General features: G+C 48.2%; 1 protein-coding gene across 1 annotated transcript; it reads left to right on the forward strand.

The window, feature by feature from the left end:
* The first annotated feature begins 755 nt into the window (after positions 1-755).
* LOC147360895 (double zinc ribbon and ankyrin repeat-containing protein 1-like) lies at positions 756-6024 on the forward strand. Its single transcript, XM_086333817.1, has 3 exons — positions 756-2660; positions 3554-3654; positions 5646-6024. The coding sequence occupies exons 1-3, from the start codon at positions 2585-2587 to the stop codon at positions 5778-5780; spliced, it is 312 nt and encodes a 103-aa protein (XP_086189943.1). The 5' UTR covers positions 756-2584; the 3' UTR covers positions 5781-6024.
* The last annotated feature ends 2958 nt before the right edge of the window (positions 6025-8982 follow it).

The following is an 8982-nucleotide window of genomic DNA, read 5'->3' on the forward strand; positions in this document are numbered from 1 at the left end:
TCAGATGGTCTGGTATTCCCATCTCTTTCAGAATTTCCCACAGTTTATTGTGATCCACACAGTCAAAGGCTTTGGCATAGTCAATAAAGCAGAAATAGATGTTTTTCTGGAACTCTCTTGCTTTTTCGATGATCCAGCAGATGTTGGCAATTTGATCTCTGGTTCCTCTGCCTTTTCTAAAACCAGCTTGAACATCAGGAAGTTCACAGTTTACATATTCCTGAAGCCAGGTATAATAAATGACTTTTAAAATCACTTGATTGTTTTAAATCATGTCTTGAAAATGTGAATGGTTCACATTATAGAAAGCTGAAAGTAAATTTGTGATGAATTGTTCTTTTTTAAAAAAGGCGGAACACTCGAGTTCTGAGTTTGGTGTCTCCTTGATGCGAGGCAGGGGTCAGGAAAGCCAGCTTTAACGAACTGTGAGCATGGACAAGACATTGACCTCTTTGGGCCTCAGTTTTTCTATCTAAAATACGTGGGTTTGAACTGATCTCCTTGAAGGTCCTTTCCAATGAAGTCCAGAGGGCTCTGACCTTTGACCTGAGACCCTCCTCCCCTGGAAGCCTCCCCTCCCTCTCCACATGGCCTCATCGCCACTGAACAGCAGGGGGCACCCTCTACACAGGGAGCCCTCCCCTCCCCATAGGCGGCTGGCCGTCCAGGTGGAGACTGGGCACAGGCCAGCCACTCAGAAGTCAGGGCTCAGCTGTCTAGAGCCAGCCCTTCCCAGGAACAATGGGGATGACCACGGCCTCAGAGGAAACCACCCATCTTGTATCTTTTCAAATATTTGTGAGATTGAAATATTTAAATGTATTTTAAGCATGGATACCATTGAAGATAATGGAAATCATGATGCATACTCTTATAATCGGGCTTCCCTGGTGGCTCAGAGGTAAAGAATCCTCCTGCAGTGCAGGAGACCAGGGTTTGATCCCTGGCTGGGTAAGATCCTCTGGAGAAAGAAGTGGCAACGCACTCTAGGATTCTTGCCTGGAGAATCCCCATGGACAGTGGAGCCTAGAGGGCTACAGTCCATGAGGTCACAAATAGTCAGACATGATTGAGCAACTAAGCACAGCACAGCATGTGCCTGGCATGATTCCAGGCACTAAGGCTTTGACAATAAACAAGACAGAGCGTCTGTCTTCTCAAGAGCTTACAATTTCCAGGAGGATGCCAGGCAATAAATACTTTAAAAAGTAAACAAATAAATGAAGGTGTAATTTCTTTGGAATTAATTTTAGTAACACTGAAATATTACTTGTGGTGTTCTTGATGTTACATTGCCATAGACTGAAAGTGTGTGTCCCTCCAGTATTCATATGTTGAAACCTCAGCTCCAATGTGACGATATTTGGAGGTGGGGCCTTTGGAAGCTGATTCGGTCATGAGGACAGAACCTTATGAATGGGATTAGTGCCCTTAAAACAAAGACCCCGAAAAGTTCCCTCAGTCCTTCCACCATAGAAAAGTTTGCTGTCCATGAGACAGCCGAACCTGAAGCGGGTTCTCACAAGACACCATATCTGCCAGGGCCTTGATCTTGCACTTTCCAGCTTATGGGACTGTCGGAAATAAATAATTTGTTTAAGCCATGCGGTATTTTTGTCTTGGCAATATGAAGGGACCAAGACAAGTGCTCATGTAAGAAAACACCTTGCACTTAAGGAACTGGTATAAGAATCCTAGCAAAGAACTCAAGTCAGGGAGCTGCTGGCTTCCTTCTCCACTTCCAGAAGATGTGGGCAGAAGTTGAGAGGCTGTGGGTTCTCTTCTGGTAAAAGAACTGAGGGCAGCTGGGGACAGGGATCAGCCATGAGTTGTTAGCAGCCAGCGTAGCAGCTGGGATGGTAGCTGATGGGTTTAGGGGAACTGGGCAGCCGCCAAGAGCATCTACAGTGTGTGTCCATCATGTAGAAGTGGGACAAGTGTCCCCAGGTTCACAGTATGTTTCTTCTTAGCCTGTGTGTTCTGTGCTCAGGAAGCAGTGGGTGGCCCCATGGTGGGGTGGGCAGGATGCCACGCTGTGTGAGTGGTCCAGGTGGATCAGAATTCCAGGTCTGGCCTTTGTCCACCCATCCTGATTTTACAGACATCCACATAACCTCATTTTACCTTCTGGTCATAATATTTCCACTTTACAGATGAGGAAACTGAGGCTCAAGGTTCCTAAGGTAGTAAGTGACAGCACCAGGATTCAAGCTCTGCAGCCTGAGCCTGCCCGTCAGGCCGACCTAATTCCAAGACTTGGGAGGGCACAGTTACATACACGTTGTATAGAGGGGCTGGGGCAGCTGAGGGAAAGTGGGCTGGCAGGAACCCATTTGGAGGCTGTTGCCATGGTCCTCGTGAGAGAGCAGGGGCCAGACCGAGGCGGCGTTTAAGAGGCAGAATGGACAAAGCAACACAGTGAGGTCAGGGAGATGTCCAGGACGGCCAGGCTTCAGGCTTGACCATCCGTCATTAACAGAGACAGGGGCAGGTGAGCAGGGAGACCGTTCTTTGTGCTGGGACGTGGCGTCGTTCACTGTGCGTGAATTTTTTCATTGGCCAGAACTTTTACCTGAACAAGGCGATGAATTTCAGCGACCACTTTCTGAGCAGCATCACTGAGGGCGGGAACGGGCTATTCGGCAGCGGGTCCAGCTTGGGTGAGTTGTCCCCTTTCTGGGACCGTTAAAACATTGACCCATTAAATATGGACATTGTTAAGAGGACAAATCCTATGAGTTCTCATCACGAGGAACAGTATTTTGCCTACCTCTTTAGTTTTGTTTCTGTACGAGATGACACTGTCCACCAAGCTTCTTGTGATCACTATTTCATGGCGTAAATCATCATGCTGCACGCCTGAAAGTTAGGCAGTGCTGGATGTCAATTACATCTCAACAAAACTGGAAGAAAAATAATAATTAAAAAAAGAAAAACCAGGAGACTTCCCTGGTGGTCCCGGTGGTTACGACTTCTTCCAGTGCAGGCGGTAAGGGTTCGATCCCTGGTCGAGAAGCTAAGATCCTATGTGCCTCGAAGCCAGAAAACCAAAGCATAGAACAGAGGCCACAGTGTTGTAACAAATTCAACAAAGACTATAAAAACGGTGCCCATCAAAAAAAATTTTTTTAATGAAAATAAAAAGGACGGTGGACCAAACACACACAGTGACTCCACAAGGATGGCAGAGAAGTGCTTACCATTTGCTGGCCAGCCACACCCGGCCAGCGCTTTCACCTTCAGGCCGTGTTACCTCCTCTGGCCTCCCAGAAGTCAAGTGTGAGACCTTTGCAGATAGACTGGGGCAGGGGGTACAGTTTGGGGTCTGAAAACTGTAGCTTCTTTTTTTCCCCTCCTTCTCATCCATCCTCTAGTTCTGGACTCAGAGGGCCAGCCCCAAGAGTCCTTTCTGCCAGGTTTCATCAAATAGAAATTTCTATAAAAGCCTTTTCCTCCTCCTGACTTCCAAGGGGGCACGCGGGGAGGGAGAGTGGCTCTTCCACAAGGGGGGTGGCAGGGGGCATCACTCAGTCCTGGACTCCGGTCATTCCAGTGAGCGACTACAGCCAGGGCGCTCCTGACACCGAGGAGAAAGTCACCAGGACCAAGAATTTCAAGACCAAACCCTTTCAAGAGAAGAAGCAGCAGCTTTCGGTACGTGTGCTCCTTGATGCTTCAGCCTGTGCGTCTAGTGTTTCGTTTTGAGATTTTTACAGATTTATTCATTTTTAATTGGAGGATAGTTGCTCTCCAGCGTTGTGGTGGTTTGTGCCATACATCAACATGAATCAGCCACAGGCATACACGTCACCTCCCTACCATCTCCCACCTGCCACCCCATTTTGAGATTTTTTTAAATGGAAGAATACTTTTTCATTTTCTGTTTCCTTTTTTTTTTTTTACACTATGTTTCCACCTTATGGGGATAAAACCCTATAAAATCTCTCAAGATTATTCATTGAAATTATTTTACAGTTCTCTCCAGTCTCCTGAACCACCTCTCTTTTTTCTCTAGAGTCAATTCCATCTGCTTATCTTTCTCTCTCTTTTTTTTTGGTTTGTCTTAAACACGTGCTGACCCTTGGTTGTCAGGTCATATTGACAAATGAAGGGCTGGTTTGATCAGCATGGGAGCCCAGCCTGGGTGCCTGGCTAGGTGTGGGCCCGAGGCCCCTGTCGGCAGAGGGTTCCTGAAGTGGCTGGCCTGGGAAGGCTTCTCCCCTGGTGGGCAATGTGGTGGTGTGAGTGCTGTGGTATTTTCCATTCCTTCCTGGCCCTCCCTCCCCTTCCTGTGTCCATCATAGAGGCCTGGGCTCTGCCCTTCACTTTCTTGGGCCCCATGTTCCATAGAAGACTCTATTAGGCAAATCATGAACCATCTGGAAAACAGCATTGGGTTCAAGCAGCAGGAGAAACCTCCACCCTACTATACCCTTCTCTGGAGACAGGGGGCACTAGCCATCCCCGCTTTCACCCTGAAGCCCTTTAATAACGCACTGTGGATTCAGCCACACCCAGTGCCCGCCCTCCCTCTGGGCTCCTTGGGGAGAACCCACTTACACTACTGGGGTCCACACTTGCTTTTCCTCTTGGCTTCGATTCCTGATGTGTCTGATTCCATCTATTTTCTCCCTCTGGAATCCCTCACCATTTCTGATCCATGGACAGTACCTTTTCCAGGTTTCCCACAGCTGTTTGAGTATAGTTTTTCACAAATATGGGCCCTGAATAGTTTTAAGGGGAGCTTTGGAGAGAGAAAGAGACACGGGTGCCCTTGCTCACCCACCATCCTGCCCTTTGGCTGGACGTCTTTGGCTGTGGCAAGGGGAACAGAGGTGCTTAGCCATGAGCCCAGAGCCAGGGTCCCCGCCTAAGATGCGGTAAAAACAGACAACGTCGGTTCTTCCTCCATCCTCAGTCACATCAAGCCCCGGGCCTCTCCGGCTCACACTCCAGCACCCAGCCTGCAGCAGGAGTTCTCCGCAGGCAGGTGCTCACATTCAGGCTGATTTCAAACACCTTATAAAGTATAAGTTCACACGGTAAAGAATCTGCCTGCAATGTAGGAGACCCGGGTTCGATCCTTGGGAGATCCCCTGGAGAAGGAAATGGAGAAGGAAATACACTTCAGTATTCTTACCTGGGGAATCCCATGGACAGAGGAGCCTGGCAGGCTACAGCCAGACCCACCTGAGCAACGGACACTACATAAACCATGCAGAGTCAACGTCAGGGTTCACCTGGTTGCTTTTCCTAGAAACACTGATGATAAAACTAGTGTGGGGTTTCTGGGGTTTTTTTGTGAGGTTTCTCATTGCATCCCTGTCCTTAGTAGCACAAACGAGTGTCTGTGTGGAGTCCTTCCCCCAGGCAAGACATCAGAGACCGGCCAGGCTTACTTTAGATGTGTTTACTTGTGCTGCTGGCCGTTGAGGATCATATATACCACACATGCACGCTTCCTACACACCACATACACACCACACACGCACGCACACACACATGCTCATGCTTACCTGTCTTTGGGGCCCAGAATGTAACCCAGAGAGGAGACATTTGACCTGAGGGTTGAGCTGGCCCAGTGGGACTTGGAGAGTAAAAATACTCCGCGGCCGCACAAATGACCAGCTTCTGTGCTCCATCAGCCTGAAGACAGGCTTCTGCTGAAGGAGGTCGGACCCGCAGGGGAGGGAAGAGCATCTGTGATGGAGCAGCTGCTGGATGAGGTGAGGACAGCCGGCCTTCCATCCTATCTCGGGCACACTCACAGAGCCGATTAATCAGAAACTGTCCAGGCAGCGGGCCCAGTGCTAGTCAAAACCTGCACTGTAGGGACTTCCCTGGTGGTCCAGTGGTTAAGACTTTGGGTTCCAGTGCAGGGGGTGCAGGTTCCATCCCTGGTGGGGGAGCTAAGATCCCACGTGCCTGTGACCCAAAATCCAAAACATAAAACAGAAGCAATATTGTAATGAATTCAATAAAGTCTTTAAAAAAATGATCCACATTAAAAAAAAAAAACAAAAACACTTCATACTGTTACCTGTCGCTAATTTTTATAGCAAAAAAAAAAATACAGAAAAGTGCACAGGAACCCAAATAACTTCCAGGCGAGGGGACAGAACCCATGGTCTGTGACCCTGTGGGAGCTTCCTGTCTGCTGAAAAAGCAGAGTGGTCCCTCTGGGGGCCTCCTGCTGGGTGGGGGGCGGGGGAGCGGGGGACAGGAACTTGAGCCCATCACCCGTGTGACGCGACGTCTTCAGAGCTGGTCCTGGGCTGCCTGCTTCTCCTCTCTCCTGAGTTAAGCAGTTTACTTCCAACAAGGACTTTCTACTAGGAGGGCGAGGGGGTGCCACGGAATGCAGGCTCTTGTGAGAGTTTGTCCCTTTCCGCACGTGGCAGGGAGCCGCCCCAACTGCAATGACAACCAAGACCAGCCTGCCCTGAGCCTGGCGGCCATGAACCAACACCACGAAGCCATCCCAGTTCTCGTGCAGAGAGGAGCGGACGTGGACCAGCAGTGGGGTATGTAAGTGAGACGTGAGGAGGGGACAGCGCTGGGTGAGGTGACCCCTGGGAATTTTGCTAACGGTGGAGGGAAGGGGAAGAGATAGCCTTCTGTGGTGATGGAACAGTTTGGAAGCAAGAGAGAGCAAAATGTGGAGAAAATGAACGTATTCTTCTCATCTGTCAAATGGAGGGATTGTGCTCACGTCATAGAGTTAGTGGAGGATGAAACAATTGTTTTGAGGTGCCCGTGAGGAGCCTAATGATTGGACTCTATTGGTAGCAGTCACAATGCTGTGGTAATGAAAAGGTGGGTTGTCAGGATTTGAGTGGAAAGTGTCAACTGCTCAATGATGGTCAGTGCATAAGATGGGGATGAGAAGGGCCAGGGAGAATAGCCCAGAAAGGTATTAGGACTGGGTTTAAGTTCTGAATTCTTCTGTTGCTGTTAAGAGATGTTGCCAAGCCCTCCCAGCTCCACATTTTCACATTAAGAAAAGGGGATGTGTATTTTATTAATGCCCCAAGCTCTAAGAAGATGAACTTCATAAGTGCTTCTTATACTATAACATGTGTATGAATCACCCAAGGACCTTGTTAAAATGCACATTCTGTAGATCTGGGTGTAGCCAGGGATGAGATCCTGCATCTCTAATAAGCTCTCAGGAGAGGCCAGTGGTCCAGGTGCCACCATCTGAGTAGCAGGGATCAAAGCCCATTCTTACAAACACCGAAATGTTAAGAGATGGCCCAGCGTGGCCCTCAGTAAGGAGATGGCCTCACGGTGCCGTTCGACATGGGATTTTCCCCATGCCTCACAGGTCAGTGACGTTGATCTGCTCAAACGAATAATAATATCACCACCACCACCAACAGCAATATGAAGGCTGATCCCCAAATCTTAGTTGCCAGGAGCTACTGTATGGCTCAACCCAAAGGCAGATCTTTGGAAAGCCATGCGAATTCAGGTGTAAGGCACACAGCCATTCTCACTTCCTGCCTCTGGAGAAAGATGAGGAGGAACTAGCCAATCACACCACCAATTTACCTGGTCGCAAAGAGTCGGACACAACTGAGTGACTGATCTGATCTGAGAGTCCTTGGAGGTAAGCTGGCGGAATGGAACATACATGAATGCTAAGATCTAAAATTAGATGAGACCTGAAACCACTGGGGTGGCTTGGTACTGAGAGTTCTGCTGCAGCAAAAACCAGTTGAAAGTGCTAAGTTTCTCACTTTCTGGAAAATGGAAAGTCATCACCTGGACAGTTCCGACTCTGGAGCCAGAATCAATTTCTCAATTCAGTTCAGTTCAGTCGCTCAGTTGTGTCCAATTCTTTGTGACCCCATGGACTGTAGCATGCCAGGCTTCTCAGTCCATCACCAACTCCCGGAACTTGCTCAAATTCATGTCCATCCAGTCAGTGATGCCATCCAATCATCTCATCCTCTGGCATCCCTGTCTTCTCCTGCCTTCAATCTTTCCCAGCATCACAGTCTTTTCTAATAAGTCAGTTCTTCGTATCAGGTGGCCAACGTATTGGGGTTTCAGCTTCAGCATCAGTCCTTCTAATGAATATTTAGGACTCATTTCCTTTAGGATTGATTGGGTGGCTCTCCATGCAGTCCAAGGGACTCTTAAGAGTCTTCTCCAACACCATAGTTCAAAAGAATCAATTCTTTGGCGGTCAGCTTTCTTTATGGTCCAACTCTTACATGCATACATGACTACTGGAAAAACCATAACTTTGACTAGATGAACCTATGTTAGCAAAGTAATGTCTCTGCTTTTTAATATGCTGTCTAGGTTGGTCATAGCTTTTCTTCCAAGGAGCAAGCGTCTTTTAATTTCATGGCTGCAGTCACCGTCTGCAGTGATTTTGGAGCCCAAGAAAATAAAATCTGTCACTGTTTCCATTGTTTCCCATCTACTTGCCATGAAGTGATGGGACCAGATGCCATGATCTTCGTGTTCTGAATGTTGAGTTTTAATATTTTCACTTTTTAACTTTTTCACTCTCCTCTTTCACTTTCATCAGGAGGCTCTTTAGTTCTTCTTTGTTTTCTGCCATAAGGGTGGTGTCATCTGCATATCTGAGGTTATTGATACTTCTCCCGGCAATCTCGATTCCAGCTTGTGCTTCATCCAGCCCAGCGTTTCTCATATACCCTGGATATAAGTTAAATAAGCAGGGTGACAGTATACAACCCTGACATACTCCTTTCCCTATTTGGAACCAGTCTGTTGTTCCAGGAGAAGGCAATGGCAACCCACTGCAGTACTCTTGCCTAGAAAATCCCATGGATGGAGGAGCCTGGTGGGCTGCAGTCCATTTTGTCGCTAAGAGTCAGACATGATTGAGCGACTTGACTTTCACTTTTCATTTTCATGCATTGGAGAAGTAAATGGCAACCCACTCCAGTGTTCTTGCCTGGAGAATCCCAGGGGTGGGGGAGCCTGGTGGGCTGCCGTCTA

Source organism: Bos grunniens, chromosome 13, assembly GCF_055505025.1.
Source record: "Bos grunniens cultivar Pamir isolate PY7600 chromosome 13, Bosgru_T2T1.0, whole genome shotgun sequence".
Classification (NCBI taxonomy): Eukaryota; Metazoa; Chordata; class Mammalia; order Artiodactyla; family Bovidae; genus Bos; species Bos grunniens.